The sequence below is a fragment of the Eretmochelys imbricata genome, chromosome 7, assembly GCF_965152235.1.
Source record: "Eretmochelys imbricata isolate rEreImb1 chromosome 7, rEreImb1.hap1, whole genome shotgun sequence".
NCBI classification, from domain to species: domain Eukaryota; kingdom Metazoa; phylum Chordata; order Testudines; family Cheloniidae; genus Eretmochelys; species Eretmochelys imbricata.
The window spans coordinates 61,046,619-61,063,129 of NC_135578.1; the positions used below are offsets into that span (position 1 = coordinate 61,046,619).

General features: G+C 42.5%; 1 protein-coding gene across 1 annotated transcript in view; it reads right to left on the reverse strand.

The window, feature by feature from the left end:
* Positions 1-16,511, reverse strand: part of CHUK (component of inhibitor of nuclear factor kappa B kinase complex) — a 79,501-nt gene that overhangs the window by 8,182 nt on the left and 54,808 nt on the right. Inside the window, exons 15-19 of the mRNA XM_077823433.1 lie at positions 13,627-13,736; positions 10,566-10,615; positions 3,749-3,845; positions 2,821-2,968; positions 1,859-1,995 (exon numbers count right to left, since the gene is read on the reverse strand). Of these exons, the coding sequence (XP_077679559.1) occupies positions 1,859-1,995; positions 2,821-2,968; positions 3,749-3,845; positions 10,566-10,615; positions 13,627-13,736 (542 nt within the window). The remainder of the gene's footprint in view (positions 1-1,858; positions 1,996-2,820; positions 2,969-3,748; positions 3,846-10,565; positions 10,616-13,626; positions 13,737-16,511) is intronic.

Genomic DNA, 16,511 nt, shown 5'->3' on the forward strand with positions numbered 1-16,511 from the left:
GGTGAGACAGCAGATACACCAGATTCAACCACAGACTCAAAAAGTAGGACACAGCAGCTACCCATTTTTAAAGATATGATCTCGGCATTGTAGGGTGCCTGCAAAGAAGCACACTGCTCTGAGCTAAGACAAGAACTTTTACAGCAGTTAGGTGTAACCCAGGAAGTCCCTCAATGCGAACTGGCAGAGGGCATACCATACCATAACTCACATCAGGCCTGACATTCATTGCCTCAACACAGTGTTGTCGTAATCTGTAAACACAAGGCATCATGTAAGGTATGCAAACCAGTAAGATGCTGGTCTTTAATATTATCACGTGATGTATGTAACAGGTGGTGTATAAAGAATGATACATGTGTGCTGGAAAAAGGTGTTTTGCAAGGAGTGCATAAATCCAGCCTGTCCTAGACAAAGGAATGTCATCTCACCGGCTTTCCTGCATCTCCAGGGTAAATTGAGCCAGGTAACATCTCAGAGGAAAAGTATATCTACATATAAAGTTAACAAAGCCATCAAGCTAAATGAGCGAAGGGGAAGACCGCTTAGCTATCATGATGGAGCCCACACTCCATGAAGCCTTCGTAGCTCTTGAAATAGACAACAGATTTTGGGAAATACAAGCGGAAGCATAAAGCCATTTTGGCATCCATCACTGGGCAGACAAAAGAGGATAGAGCTCTAGTAATCTGAAAAAGGTGGATCCTTTAGCTAAGTGAGTTGAAGTCTCTGGAAACTTGCTGAAGTTAAGTTTTAGTCACTAGAAAGCATGTTTTGTTTTGTTTTACTTGTAACCACATCTGTGTCTTCTATTCTTACTTATCACTTAAATATGTGCTCTTTGTTATAAAACTTGCTCTTGTTTTACTACAAAACCATCTCAGTGCTGTCTACTAAACTAAAGGGTGAAGTCCTCAGCTAAACTAACAGGCTGGTGTGTGTTCTGTCTCTTTGGAGGCAGCACATACAACTTCTAGGTATCCGAGAGAGCAACTGGACACCGTTTTGAGGAGACTCAGAATTGAAAGAGCTGCTGGTGTCACCCTGCAAGGAGTAACCAGGTGGGTGGAAACCAAGGTGAGATCATTGTGCAGTGAACAGGCTGCTGGTATGTGGGCTCTGAGCCAAAGCTGCACAGCACAGAAGCAGGCGGTGCCAGAACCCCTTGCTAGTTTGGGTGGACCCTCATAGCATCACAAGAGCAGCAATCGGGGCCAGCAAGTTTCATAAAAGAACAAGACTTCAGCCTCGTTTCTGATTCTGATATTCAGTATGGTTGTAACATACGAGATGTATAGGACTCTGTCCTTCCACATACTCACCAACAATCAACTGAACGGGAGCTCAAGATCACAGGTTAATTGCTGCCCTGAGCACAGGCAACCTCAGTGACCCCAGCTCCAGATCAGTCAAGAGAAACTGAACAATCAGAGTCCACTTGAACTGAAGAAGATTAGGCTATTGCAGCTGCAATGGACGCCAAATGCGGCCAACTTTAATCAGAATTAACGAAAGGCCAGGCAGCCTCTGCCAACAAGAGGACTTCGACAAGAAGAGAGGATGGATTGTAGTTCACAGTGTTTCATAGGCCAGCCTTATTCTATTCTGGTTCTTACACCACGGCCATCACAATGGTATGTCTAAAGTCACAGTTACTCTACCAAAACGTACCAGGCAGCACACAAGCTGTGTGCTTTTCAAGAAGTCCAACGTGCTAATGTATCACAGTTGGAGCCTGTCTACACTACAACTCAGTGAGGGAGGGCAAGCTTTCAGAGCTTTTGCATATAAAATAGGTATACTCTTCAGAAAAGAGACAGACTGGTCTTAGCAATAAGCTCCCTTCCTTGACTCTTACCCATCTCTAGGAGCTGCCATAGAAGAGAGGGGATGGGGTATGTTGCCAGAGGAGTTCGGAGGCAACCATGTAGCAGTTGGAGGGGTGGCTGCACTTTCGATGCTGGAACTCACAAGAGATCGAGCAGAACTCTGAGTCTAGGATAGAAGCAGAATTATTTTCATTGCACATATTCACTGGACACACAGATTTTAGTCCTGCTTCATTTGGTTTTATACTGTGTATACAAGCCAAGAGACCTGCGAATAGTGCATTATGAGCATCATTCAAGATAAATGTACATTAATGCAAAAGCTATGGCAATGAAACATCAAGGCAACGAATTCAAGCCCCAGAGGGCGATGAATTGCCAGTGTTAAAGGTTCTCACATCCACAGTAACTCACCCACATTGCACATACTGTACATTTTAAGCTGAAGTCACCTACGGCACTCGCCCTCCCAAGGCCATGCACTATAGTAACCCTCCTCGCTGGGGAGGGCTGTATATGGTTTCAGAACTGAACAGGCAAGTGGTCGGGAGATGCAAGGCTTGCACTTCCGCAGGACCCGAGGGGGTAGCCTTGGGGAGCAGAGACTCAAACTGATATGACTGGTGCTCCAGCCACACAGTCTGTCTTTGCTTCCCCAGCAAAACAGCAGCGATGTAGGAAGCAGATGTGCTACTTCACAGCAGGCTTCTTCCTTGTTTTGGCTATTTAGACTAAGTTCTTTAGGGTAGCAACTGTCTGTCTCTTGCTGTGTGTCTGTGCAGCACCCAGCAAAACGTGGCCCTCTGAGTGTCACTGTAACAAATAATAAACAGCATGCATAAGCCACAGAACAATTCCTGTATATTCAGCACGTAGTGCTTCAAACCTTCCACAACACTTTACCAACCATCAGAGATCTGACAGGTCACACACTGCCTGGCTAAAGAGGTTACTGTTAGCGTTTAGAGACTTCAATCCTAAAGTCACTTACACAAGCTATTTTCAGCAAATGCCAGATCTCCCTCTGCCTTTTTCCCTGCATCTGCATCACAGAGCTGTCAGCCTCCTTGATGTTATTCAGAGCCACTTCAATCTTTGGAAGCAAATCAATAATCTTCTGCTTACAGCCTAACAGCTTGCTGTAACAAAGGAGAAATCACAATCACTTTGCCGTTCAGTGGGGCACAGGCTTTGGAAGAATCAATGTAGCTACACTGATTTTACATCTTGCTATTTAAGGAAAAACTGGATAAACATGTACTTGACCCTCAGCATTTACACTGATAGCTGCAGGCACAGATGCACAACTGAAAGATTCTTTAGGACCACGGTGGCTCCTGGAAGTCTTCAGGTCTAATGATCAAGGTACACAGCACAAAAAGTTCAATGAAAGAAGGCTTCAGGACTTAGAATTTGCTGTATTTTAGTCTTTCTTCACAAAGAAACCTCTTGCCATGGACCCCTCCACCTCAGCAACAGTCCCATATGTACTGTTTCTTGAGAGAAGGTTCCCAGAGGAGATGTGAAATGCTTTTAGGAAAAGTGTTAAGGGGTTGTGTTACAGTATGAGTCAAATGAATGTGAGGAGTATAGAGTGTCTGCATGTCCTTGAAGGAAAAGCAATTCTTGGTGGGGAGCGGCAGTGCCCCACTGACAACAGATAATTTGAGGGGGGATGTATAGCAAGTTCTGAGACAGATCTTCCCCTTTACTAGCTTTGAAGGTTTAGGGACAGTGATGGGAATGTGCCCTTCAGCAATCTGAACGGTCTTTGAATGAAGATTTTGCTCTTGGAATATGAATGCAAGGGCTCTCTCTGCTCCCCAACAGAATTAGTATGTTAAAAGGTCTCCAGCTCAGAATGATGGAAGTTGTATCTTGTCTCTGTTTTCCTCCAGAAAGGAAAGCTCTTCTGGTACCTAAGGTGTCCAAAGAGCTCCTTGAGAACTCGATCCTGGCTCTGCACTGTCTGCACGATAATCTTCACCATGTCAGTGCTGTCACTGTAGGCGTGATCTGGAAGGGATACCAATCGTCTGGTTAGCAGAGTGCTTCTCAGCAAACAGTTCAGACACAAACCCACAGGTCAAAGAAGGATTTTACCCAACAAGCTCTGCCAAAGAAATAGAGACCTACATAAGAATATAAGAGTGGCCATACGGGGTCAGACCAAAGATCCATATAGCCCAGTATCCTGTCTTCCCACAGTGGCCAATACCAGGTGCACCAGAGGGAATTAACAGGTAATCATCAAGTGATTCATCCCCTGTCACCCATTCCCAGCTTCTGAGGCTAGGGACACTATCCCTGCCCTTCCTGTCTAATAGCCATTGATGGACCTATCCTCCATGAACTTATCTAGTTCTTTTTTGAACCCTGTTATAGTCTTGGCCTTCACAACATCCTCTGGCAAGGAATTCCACAGCTTGACTGTGTGTTGTGTGAAAAAATACTTCCTTTTCTTTGTTTGAAACCTGCTGCCTATTAATTTCATTTGGTGACCCTTAGTTCTTGTGTTATGAGAAGGAGTAAATAACCCTTCCTTATTTACTTTCTCCACACCAGTCATGATTTTATAGACCTCAATTGTATCCCTCCTTAGTAGTCTCTTTTCCAAACTGAGAAGTCCCAGCCTTATTAATCTCTCCTCATATGGAAGCCGTTCCATACCCCTAATCTTTTTTGTTGTCCTTTTGTGAACCTTTTCCAATTCCAATATATCTTTTTTGAGATGGGGCGACCACATCTTCACACAGTATTCAAGATGTGGGCGTACCATGGATTTATATAGAGGCAATATGATATTTTCTGTCTTATGATCTATCCCTTTCTTAATGATTCCCAACATAGTTTGCTTTTTTGACTGCTGCTGCACATTGAGTGGATATTTTCAGAGAACTATCCACAATGACTCCAAGATGTCTTTGTTGAGTGACAACAGCTAATTTAGACTCCATCATTGTATACGTATAGTTGGGATTATGTTTTCCAACGGGCATTACTTTGCATTTATAAACACTAAATTTCATCTGCTATTTTGTTGCCCAGCCACCCAGTTCTGAGAGATCCTTTTATAGCTCTTCACAGTCTGCTTGGGATTCAATGATCTTAAGTAGTTTTATATCTGCACATTTTGCCACCTCACTGTTCATCCTTTTTTCCAGATCATTTATGACCCAATTAAAAAAGAAGGGGGTTAAGTCTACTAAATCAAAAAGCCTTCTCCGGTGCACGCAGTTATACTACACATCAATCATCTGAACCAGTCAGAGCACAGGGGAGCTGACACTAATCACCCACCTCTCCACACTCGCTATACAATTCCAGGCACTCTACCCAAGCACTACTTTCCATAATGACTACAGCTATTTACCCATCACATAGCTATGCAAAAATCCCTCCTCTGACTGCCCTTAGAATACCCTCGCCACAATATTCAGGGCCGTCTCAATTTCTGCCACCCTCCCCACCATCACGCCAGCCAGTATAATTTAAAAAGTGGGGAAGGAGGAGCAGAGGGAAAGATTAAGAATGTTAGATGCAATGGCAAGGAAGGGAAGATGCCAGAAAGCGATCATGTTTATTGTGGGCATGAGGATGAGGAACTGCAAGGACATTGGGCATAGAAGAAAAGTCACAAGAGTGCATGAATCAAAAGGTAGAAGGAGCATTTCTGAGTTTGGGCAAAAATCACATTGGGGAAGAAAGCTACTAGAGCCTTCCCTGGGATAGTGCTTGGGGTGTGCTATAGACTGCCGGGATCCGATCTGGATATGGATAGAGACCTTTTTAAACAAATATTTTGCCTCAGTCTTTAATGAGGCTAATGAGGACCTTAGGGATAACGGTAGGACGACAAATGGGAATGAGGATATGGAGGTAGATATTACCACATCCAAAGCAGAAGGCAAACTTGAACATCTTAATGAGACTAAATCAGGGAGCCCAGATAATCTTCATCCAAGAATATTAAAGGAACTGGCAAGCCCATTAGCAAAAATATTTAATGAATCTGTAAACTCAGGGGTTGTATGGTATGACTGGAGAATTGCTAACATAGTTCCTATTTTTAAGAAAGGAAAAAAAGTGATCCAGGTAACTACAGGCCTGTTAATTTGACATCTGTAGTATGCAAGGTCTTGGAAAAAATTTTGAAGGTGAAAGGTCATATTTAGGGATTAATAACGAGAATTTTTGTTATAAACTGGGGATGCATCACTTGGAAGTAACAGAGAAGGACCTCAGCGTATTGGTTGATCATAGGATGACTATGAGCCGCCAATGTGATATGGCTGTAAAAAGGCTAATGCAGTCTTGGGATGCATCAGCCGAGGTATTTCCAGTAGAGATAAGGAGGTGTTAGTACCGTTATACAAGGCACTGGTGAAACCTCATCTGGAATATTGTGTGCAGTTCTGGTCTCCCACGTTTAAGAAAGATGAATTCAAACTGGAACAGGTACAGAGAAGGGCTACCAGGATGATCCGAGGAAAGGAAAACCCGTCTTATGAAAGGAGACTCAAAGAGCTTGGCTTGTTTAGCCTAACCAAAAGAAGGCTGAGGGGAGATATGATTGCTCTCTATAAATATATCAGAGGGATAAATACCAGGGAGGGAGAGGAATTATTTAAGCTCAGTACCAATGCGAACACAAGAACAAATGGATATAAACTGGCCAACAGGAAGTTTAGACTTGAAATTAAATGAAGGTTTCTGACCATCAGAGGAGTGAAGTTCTGGAACAGCCTTCCAAGGAAAGCAGTGGGGGCAAAAGACATATCTGGCTTCAAGACTAAGCTTGATAAGTTTATGGAGGGGATGGGATAGCCTAACTTTGGCAACTGATCTTCAACTATTGGCGGTAGATATGCCCGATGGGATGTTAGATGGGGTGGGATCTGAGTTACTACAGAGAATTCTTTCCTGGGTATCTGGCTGGTGAGTCTTGCCCACATGCTCAGGGTTTAGCTGATCGCCATATTTGGGGTTGGGAAGGAATTTTCCTCTAGATTCTGCAGATTGGCAGAGGCCCTGGGGGCTTTTCACCTTCCTCTGCAGCGTGGGGGCATGGGTCACTTGCTGGAGGACATAGGTTAGAGGTTTGTTACAGGAGTGGGTGGGTGAGATTCTGTGGCTTGTGTTGTGCAGGAGGTCAGACTAGATGATCATAATGGTCCCTTATGACCTTAAAGTCTATGATTCTATGATTTCAGTGTAGCACTAACTTGAGACTCATCAACGCAGTAAAAATGGAAACCTGGGACTAACTTGACTTGGACTTCAGTTTTCAGAGTTTGTTTAGCCCAGGATACAATTATTAAGTAAGCAGGAAACACTCGATAAACGTTTGAAAACCCCCAAAATAATAACTGTAACAAACTAATAAATGAAGAGAATGTCACATGTGAGTATGTAAATGTGCACAAGTTGGGACATTCAGAGAGAAGGGTGCTACAATCTCCACAGCACTCCCACTCCAGGCCTCCACCAAAGCACTCCCTAAAAGTCCATCTAATTTTTGAGCTAGAGGTGTAACTTCCAACTCAAAGAGGCATAACCGCGCTAGTTCTCATTTAGCTAGAGAGCTAAAAATAGAAGTATAGCTGTAAGTGGTGATGTGGCAGCTAGCCATCTGAGTATGTGCCTGTCTAAGCCCATAAGTATATACACAGGTGCCTGGCCCCTCCCATCACTTGTGGTGCCATGGATAGACTTATTTTTTGCATGCTAGCTTGATCAGCTACACTTGACTAGGTCATGGGAGTGAAATCAGACACAGGACTGGCTACCACAGATAGATTAATGGATTTAAGGCCTATGAGATATTTTTCCAGACCTTTGAGAAAAAGCCAAAAAATCATTTAACCAGAACAATGCTAAGAAGGACTTGACTGTTTATCCATCTGTTCCAACTCCTTCTACTAGGAGTGTGAGCTTCTCAGGGGGCAAAAGCTGCCTTTGTTTTTTCTATATGTCCAGTGACCAGCACAATGGGGCCCTCATTCCTGACGGGGAACTCTAGGTACTACTGCAGTAGGACCACCTCCGCCATATAGGAAACGGTTACAAAGGCTGAGCTCTTGGTGAGGTTTTAGGACAGCAGTGTCCGTCATAGTGATCTTGCTCAACAATTCCATACGCATGGGTTAAAAAGGCCACTGGGAAACTCTGGGAGGACGGCTGATCAGCTTCCATGAACTGAAGCATAACATTTAGGTTTCAGGGTAACAGCCGTGTTAGTCTGTATTCGCAAAAAGAAAAGGAGTACTTGTGGCACCTTAGAGACTAACCAATTTATTTGAGCATGAGCTTTTGTGAGCTACAGCTCATGCTCAAATAAATTGGTTAGTCTCTAAGGTGCCACAAGTCCTCCTTTTCTTCTTATAACATTTAGGGTAACTGGAGGGACAGGGTGTGGCACAACTGCATTTTGGTTGTTTTGTTTGTTCCATGTCTGACTTTTGCTTTCTGCATCAACTCCTGGTTCTATAAAGCCTTGAGCCCTGTCAACCTCAGACCATGATGTTTCTCAGGGTTACCTAACCAGACCGAGGTGTGGCTTTTACCTGCTCCCCTGACATTGTCCTTCTGGCTCTTGGCATGGGAACAGGAAGAAACACCATCCACCAGCTCCAGCCCAACCTTCTAACCAGGGCCAGGACTCCCCTACCCAGTGGAAGAGGTGTGACTCCAGCTTGAGGCTCACAGTAACTACCACCCCCATCACCAGTTCAGAAAAAAAGTGTTCTTCCTCTCTCTGTCTTTAACACTCAGGGCCATTCCTCGTAGATAGTTATCAAAGCCATGTTAAGTAGACTAGAATATCCTTTTTGCCTGTATGGTTAGAGAATCAAAGAGTAAGTGCTAAATGTATCTGTTTGCCTGCATCCCAGTAGAAATCTAACAATGTGATCTGATTAGCTTGTAGTTGCTAAATCCTGTTCCTATCTTCTAATGCTTCATTACTATATTCTATTGACTCAGAGATCAAAGGGGGATATTATCATTTAGATGGGACTGGTGGTGTAATAATATTATTGTCCTCATCTCTTCTCAAAGCTTGTAATTCCAAATAGTAACTACCTGTGAACTGTCTTGAGAGTTTGAATGGCTGTTGCTAGAAGTATTGTCTGTGAAAGGACCCACTGAATAGAGATCACAAACTGTCAGCTCACTTTCATCAAAGCCCACATGGTAGAGTTACCTGTCAGTGCCCTACCTACTTCAACTATAAAGGAAGCTTTGGGACTGATCCTTTTCATCTCAGGTCTGCTTAAACTTTAACAGGGAAGGTCTAAGCCATAAGACTGAGGTTTCCAGGTTTACCCTGAATTTCTCATGGAAGAACGTGAACAGACTCTATAACTGGACTGTCTATTGGACTGTAACCTTTTTATATGGATTCCAGAAAGACTTTTACAAATCAGCAGCCTTACCATCTCGGCTACGAAGCTGACCTAAGAACTTTACACACATTTGTATGTATATTGAGCTCTTAGAAATACATATTTCTTTTTATATATATTATATATATTTTTTATATATTAATAAATCTTAGACTTAGTTAATAAGGATTGGTTGTAAGCATGCATTTGGGTAAGATCTAAAATATTAGTTGATCTGGTGGGCAATGTATCTGATCCTTTGGGAGTGGCAGAACTTTAAATATGGTTAGGGACCTATCAAATTCACAGCCATGAAAAACGGTATTGTCACCTTTACTTCTGTGCTGCCTTCCCAGCTGAATGGCTGGAGAGCAGCAGCTGCCATCCAGCTGCCTAACTCTGAAGCAGTAGTGTCACAGCAGCAGCACAAAAGTAAGGGTGGCAATACTTCAGAAGCTATTTTGTTACTGGCTTGGTGAATCTAATTTTAGAATAAACCACCAGTTTGGCAGATTGTTTCACTCAGGGCAGACTGTAAGTAATAGGGTAGACATTCTCAGTGTGGCCCATCAAGGCACTACGATCACATTAGAGCATCTGTTCTTCTTCTCTCCCCTCTCATCTGGGTGTCTGCTTGGGTTTGGCCAGTGACAGTGACCTGACAAACTGAAAGCGCTGTAAGTAGCATAGAAGGTTTTGACGGTACCATCCTACACTAAAATAAGATCTAAGCAACAAGGCTGGGTTGGTGATCTGCATGATTTTCTTTAAACCTTAGTAACTGACTAAGAAGGGTTAACAGCATGCACAGCCCTGGAGCAATTAAGCCTTAGACAACAAGACCAGAACCCTATCACCTTTTACCTTATAGCTGATGCTATGTAACACCGGACTGATATATACATCATGACACCTACCTCCTCTACCCCAGACCCACCTGGTCAGGTCCAGGCCAAAGTTAAGGGGTGTGGCAGTTCTGACACTATATAAAAGAACGTGTAATGAAAAGGATCACTAAACAAGTTACATTTTATGGGCCATGTAATTTTTTGGTAGTGAAATTGATATATGATGTTATTTACACAACTCACAAATGTTGCCAACATTTCCTCCACTCACCACCTATGTCTTTGGACAGGCACACCATCAAACCACTCCCCTCAGCTCCCACCAAGACTTTGCGGTCTTCCTCACCCCATCACTCTAAGTGTATCTCCACCCCTCCTTTCCCAGCATTCCCTCTGCCCTGCTGCAAATGGAAATGTAAAAAGTCTGATATTTACTGTTGAAAGCAAAGATTACTTGCAAGGTTTGAGTTTTATGTAGGTCATAGAATAAGCCTGTTCCGTACCTGGAGGTCTTGGTTTTAATTGCTTGTATAGTTCTATGGCTTTTTGTTCACTGCAAAAAGAAGAAATCACTTCATACATGTATTCACACACACAGAGGAACTGATCATCTGTAATATTCAAGAGTAACAAGATTTCATATTCAGGTCTTTATTAAGATAGAGACCATTTTTAAATCTTACTAATAGATATCCTGCCCCTCCAACATTAGGAATCCATGTCAATTCATTCCATGATAGAAGTCCACATTTCCTAAAAAGATGTCCCCTTTTCTTCACAATTCTGTATTTACCTTGCTGATATTCAGTCTAAATGGCATTAATTCTATGCTTTCTTCAATTACTTTGAACATATTTATTATTTCCATAAAATCTACCAGGATTTTGTTCCCATATAACATTTAAACATTGAAGGTTTGATTTTAGTAACTTTGTTTGCTTTTCTTCTGTATAACTGCCTGACAAATTCCCCATTTGCACTCATGTTTCCTTGATTGCTCTCAGTTCCATTGTGGACATTTGGGAAGAGTACAAGGAAGAGATCACCAAAAAGGTACATTTCTTTCTCCCTTTAAAGTAAGTTTTGATACTGTGCCTACCTTAAATAACTCAAAAGCGGCTACATGTGGAAGCTTCCAATGTCATGTCAAATCCTCCCTTTCCTATTTCAAAAAGTTCAGCATAATCTTTCACAGCAGATTAGTTTCTCCCATCATGCAGACCATTCATAAACCTGGAATCTCCCATTCCTTGGCCAGCCCACCCACCCACCTTTACTCACCCCCAGAGGAGTTTCAAGGGAATCACATATTCCAGTCAAATGTCCTGTGTTTTGTCCCAGTAATAATATATGTATAGAGCACCCTCCTCCACAAAAATGCTGGGGTTGCTGAACAACCACAACAGCATTTTCTTGTTAACTATCAGAAAATACCCCAACCTCAACAAAATTACCATCAGGGTGGGTAAACAAAAACAGTAAGAAAAAAAAACAGAACAGCAGCAACAGCAGGAGTAATTTAAAAACACCTCCGAAAAAACCAAGTTTTTGGTGTTTTTTGAGTGGGGAGATGAAGTAGCCAGATTTCAGGAAGGAGGGAGATCCACACTGCAGGGACGGCCACAGCCAAGGCTCAACCGCAGGCCTGCTTCAGGCATGATGGTAGAACCCCTAAGTACCAGGTGGTGTGGGAGAGCAAAATTCCATTAGATAGAGACTCAAGAAGGGAGTCTCAAATATAACCAGAGCCAGTCCCATTCAGAGCTTTATAAACCAGTAAGGATAACTGACTGAATCTGCCACTTAATAGGCAACTAATGTAAAGAACACAATGCAGACTGAATATGCTCAACAGCTCAAATTCGCAAGCTGTCATGCGGTTTAATCTGAACGAGCTGCAAGCGGTGCATCAGTCTTGCTGATAGCCCCACAAGAGGGAATTACAACAGCTGATGTCTCAAGATCACAAGGGCTTACACAGCCACTGCCAGTTCGTCATGAGTTAAATAAGCACTGGAAATAGCTAAAAGATGGCCTTCTTCTTGGCACCCCCAAACTAGACAGCAGACCACTACACTGCACCCGTAATGTAGGGGGAGGAGAGCTTATTAGCATTCAACTCCCTCAATTAAGTTTTAGATGCTGTGCAAACAAGTGTGAAGATCCAGCAGTCTTTCTTGTGCCCTAATCCCAGCCCGGTGCTTGTTGGTATGCACTGGTGCTTGAAAAATCAATAACAGAGGAGAGAAAATCTGAGACAAGGATGGAGAGAAAATCCCCACCCCATCATACCCCAGTCTGCTTCTCAACCCTGCCAGCCCCCAACTGCCAAGAGGCCAGGCACCCAGCCTGCTCTTCACCCCCCCCGCAACAGTGACTTGCCCAAAGTCATTCAGGGAAACTGACACACTGGGGGAAAAACGAGATCTCCTGTGCCTCTGTCCAGTGCCTTAGCCACAAGATCATCCTTTCTTCTCATTTCCTGGCTCTAAACATTCACTTACTCAGGAAGGGAAGGGACATTTCTTCCTGCTCTCGGCCTGTCTGTGGTTTACGTGATAATTGGTTACATACTCAGCAGCACATTTTTTCCCTTATCCGTTTCAAGTAGGCTTCCTCCACCCACTCTGAACCCCAATGCCGAACCAGCAATTTCACGATACAAATTACTCATCAACACATCAGACAGTAGTCTGCAGCCTCGATCAGACCTGTGGCACTGCTGGAGACTGCACACCAAGCCAGCTGGATCCACTACCATTATCAGAGAGTAACCAGCACCCCTCCTCCTGCCCCCGTTGGCTGCTTTCACTCCAAAGTAAATATACTGAAATGTGTGCACTTACTCTGAATTGACAGCAGCGTAACTCAGAGCAGATATGGCCCCAGAACGCCCAGGATGGACAGCGTGTAGGGAATCATTCAGGGATGTACAGTGAATAAAGCAGAGATCAGGAAGACACCTACCTCGGTTAGTACACATTCACTGAGCACTGTATAGAACAGAGTTTCTTTGGAAATAACAGATCCAATAACTACAGGCTATATGGTTATACGTATGCACAAAGGGACAAAGTTAAGACTGCATGTGCAAACTTTACTTTGGCACTTCCTAACTTGAGTGCTTCACTTTGCAACCCTTATGTTCTTTTAAAGTAGGATTTAAATGGAATATACTAACGATTTTCAAGTTCAAGGTTGTTTGTTTTTTTTTTTAAACAAATGTTATTATTGCTCCAAAACCACATCTGAAACACTTGATGTTTGAGAAAATATTGTCATTTTCATACAATAATGGCTCAATGAAGTTTACTTCCCTCTTTGGGCTAAAAACAAAGCAAGAAAAACCTTAGCTCTCTCAAGCGTGCAGTTTTCAAATAGCCTGGGTATATAATTCTAGAGTACTGAAGTGTAAACACACCCACTCTTCCCCCTCCCACTCCCCACACACTTACTTTAACCTCTTCAAAATGGAGAATAAAACCAAAAAAGAACAAAAAATATAAAACCTGTTACAATGTAAAATGATTTCAACAAGTATGAGAGAATAGCCCTTTTCCTTACAGACTCTCCATGACATCTCCCTGGCGCCTTGCATATGGACTCCTCTGCAGTTCCACAATCTCTGTGTGCAGAGCCATAATCTGTTCATCTAGGTATCCGATATCTCCAGCCTAATGAGAAAAAATAACTCGCCATAGATCTCAAGTTTTGACTGGAAAGTGACAGTCCACGTATTAAACAATTTCAGGAGCAGAAATACATAAAAATCAACAAAGATTCCCCAAATTACTTTGTTCAATAGACAAGTGAATCAGAGTGGAACAAACAATTTACTGAAAGTGAGAGTCTTGCTGTCATTGAGGGACAATAATCATTCACTAGATCAGCTGCTGCTATAGTTCTACTACGGAAATCAGACCAATTTCCACACAATGTACGATACCCTCAACAACCTTGGATAGACACAGACAATACCAACAAACTGAAAATGTATCTTCTTCTAACAAAGGATTCCTCTAGAGTCAGCATTGTTGCGTTAACCACATCCACAAGACCACAGAATCAGCAGATAGTCTCAATTTTGGTGCCAAAACTGCTCCCATATATAAGCTGTGGAACTGTATTACAGTCCAAGTTGAGATGCTTCCAGAACTTGCAAAACTTAAAAAGCTATAAATAGATAAACTATGTACCTGAATAGGAAAATGCCACTGTAGTGATTCCCTCTGTTAAGAGGAGACAAACTTGCGGTAAGTCCATATGGTCTGTTCTCACACGTAGAAGGAATCTACTAGTCTGGAGTCATGTTGACAAGTGAACATACTGTTACTCCAAGTGTGGGGTATGGAAGAGACCAGGATGAGATGAGGACACACATGTAGGGAGAATGGCAGACTGAATGACTCTGACCAAAGACAGCATTGGAAGAAGGTGTTGTATCTCCTTGCGTCTGATCAACATACGCTTTGATTGCCAGAGATCTGCAATTCTTCTCATAAGAGGTTCCATTTCTTCTACCCAGGTTATGGAATCAAATGAGTTGACCTTGCTCTGAGACTTGTAGATGTTCAGATTTTTTCCCTAAATTCTTTTAAAATAGCTAAACTGAGTCATCAGTAGATGGTAGATTTTGAATCTTTTCGATCTTTGATTTTGCCAGCAAGGATATGAATTAGGTATCTGAATTCCAGATGGACTGTGTCCTAATCAAATGGAATTGGATTGTTCTGCTGACATCCAGGTGACTGCATCTGTTTCCTTGGAAATGCATGAAAGTTAAGCCATAAGAAAGAAAAGTTGTCCCCTCACAGAAATGATACAGAGCAACTATACTAGTTCAAGAAACCTGGTAGTAGTTTCAAAAAGTACTCTGGGTTGAAAAAACCCTGAGGATAAAATAAAAATGTCACTTATCCTTCTAAGAGAAACAACTGGAGTTTGACAAGACAACCTTAACTTCTTAATTCTTAAGAAAAAGAATCCAGGTGGAAGCAGCACTTGGATCAAAACACTGCTCCATCTTCAGGGTGCTCAAGACAGGAACATGCAATAGAGTGCTGAGACTAAGCCTTATTAGTCAAGCCACCCAATATGACCCAAAGACAAGTTCTGTTAGATGCTGACGTGGCATTAAAGCTACCCTGAGAGTGCACTGATTAGAAGGCTTCCAGTACTAGCTATAGACAGAGAAGAGAACGTCTACCAATTACTCTGGGAGATGGACCTCGAGGTCCAAGTCATCAAACTAAATCTGCCGGGACCCAGACACTGGACATTACAATGGCATACCTAGGCTGGTAGGGGAAAAACACCAAGGAAACATATGGACATCCTCCTTGATTCAGGAGGACCAGAGGAAACACTAGATGTAGCATTTTCTAATCATCCTGGACACTTGAACAAAGAATGGTCAACAGGGGAAGCTGCAGTAAAGACCATAATTCAGCTAGTGTGCTGGCAATAGCACCAAGGACACATTTCCTGTGTCATGCAAGCACAACGATCAAGAGGGAATCCCCCACATCTTATGGACATCCAGAAAGATCAGAGGTAGGACCCTAAACTCCCCTATCCAGAAGAACAGGATTATGGATGTCAGATCCTGAAGCCTTTAAACTGAGCCTTTCCTAACTGGCCCCTGCTAGAAAAAAAGGTTGAGCAATTTGTGGAAAGGGACAGGACTCTATATAACACCCCACTTCCACAGGACACACTTTATTTAAATAAATAAAATGCAAAGTGTTAGGCAACACTAATATAGGAATCACCTCCACCATCTGAATGCACTGTGTAAAAGCTGCTTCAATATATTTATCTGACTGGCCCACAACTACTTCCAGAACACATGAAGTGATGCTTTATTGTTTTGGAGAAAACAACAGTACAATTCCAAGACAAAATCAACATTGTGGTGGAATAAAGGTTTCACAGATGTTAAGGCTAGAAGGGACCATTATGATCACCCAGTCTGAGCTCCTGCACAACACAGACCTGAAAACAGACCAACGATTCCTGCATTAAACCCACATCTGGTAGTTGAGCTGGAGCTTATCTTTTAAAAAGAGCCATCCAATCTTTAAATTCAAAGTGGAGGGACTGGATAATCTCCATCCCAGAATACTGGACCAACTGGCACACATTACAAATTCGGCAGCAAGGATTTTTAATAAATCTAGTAAATGGATAGTAGTACCATATAGACTGGAGACTATCAAAAGCAGTTTAAGGGAAAAAAGGCTCCAGGCAACTACAGACCTGTTAGTCTGATCTCAATAGCATGCAAGACTTTGGAAAAAACTTTAATTAATCTTTTCTTTAAAGACATGGAGGTAAATGGAAAATAGGACAAAATGCAACATGGGTTTACAAAAGGCAGATCACACCACTAACCACTTTCTTAGGTAAGATAAATGATAGTCTAGACCAGGAAAATACAATCAATCAAA